Source organism: Branchiostoma floridae, unplaced genomic scaffold (genome assembly GCF_000003815.2).
Source record: "Branchiostoma floridae strain S238N-H82 unplaced genomic scaffold, Bfl_VNyyK Sc7u5tJ_661, whole genome shotgun sequence".
Taxonomy (NCBI): domain Eukaryota; kingdom Metazoa; phylum Chordata; class Leptocardii; order Amphioxiformes; family Branchiostomatidae; genus Branchiostoma; species Branchiostoma floridae.
The window spans coordinates 1,325-2,216 of NW_023365910.1; the positions used below are offsets into that span (position 1 = coordinate 1,325).

Sequence of the window (892 nt, forward strand, 5' to 3'; positions counted from 1 at the left end):
ACACAGAAAAACAGAGACAATATTAGCTGTAGAAGAATTCCATTGCTGGAAGTGAAATACATGTACATACTAACAAAAATGTCATTTAGATTTTGTGAAAAGTGAAAAGTTGGTTTGGGCAAGTAATTTTTGTATGTACATGTACTTGCCGGATAGGACAAGTGAATTGTAGAAAACTTGTCCAACCTGAATCAGATGGCTTAAAGCCAATTGTCTTTCTTGTACAAGGTTTGAAGCTGTTATCAAACCTTACCAGGAGTGGAACAGCAAATACTTTAACTCCTCAACCCTTTGTATTTTCTGGTACTATAGAAAGTAGGGTTCTACAACCAGCACTCGGCAGACCAGCTGGAGGTTGACATCAGTCCCACGGACTACCTCCAGAAGCACTTCAACCTGCAGTATCAGGACGCCAGGAAAACCCTGGGCAGGTTCGGACTGGTCAGCTATGCCCACACCATCCCCATACGGGATCTCTCAGGTAACTGTTAGATAAAGTATCAGGGTTCGGACTGGTCAGCTATGCCCGCACCATCCCCATTAGAGATCTCTCAGGTAACTGTTAGATAAAGTATCAGGAAAACCCTGGGCAGGTTCGGACTGGTCAGCTATGCCCACACCATCCCCATACGGGATCTCTCAGGTAACTGTTAGATAAAGTATCAGGGTTCGGACTGGTCAGCTATGCCCACACCATCCCCATACGGGACCTCTCAGGTAACTGTTAGATAAAGTATCAGGGTTCGGACTGGTCAGCTATGCCCACACCATCCCCATACGGGATCTCTCAAGTAACTGTTAGATAAAGTATCAGGGTTCGGACTGGTCAGCTATGCCCACACCATCCCCATACGGGACCTCTCAGGTAACTGGTAGATAAAGTATCAGGAAA

General features: G+C 45.6%; 1 protein-coding gene across 1 annotated transcript in view; it reads left to right on the forward strand.

The window, feature by feature from the left end:
* Positions 1-892, forward strand: part of LOC118408969 (ATP-binding cassette sub-family F member 1-like) — a 2,399-nt gene that overhangs the window by 1,080 nt on the left and 427 nt on the right. The window contains exons 3-4 of the mRNA XM_035809836.1: positions 313-441; positions 604-865. Coding sequence (XP_035665729.1) covers positions 313-441; positions 604-654 — 180 coding nt within the window. The 3' untranslated portion in view covers positions 655-865. The remainder of the gene's footprint in view (positions 1-312; positions 442-603; positions 866-892) is intronic.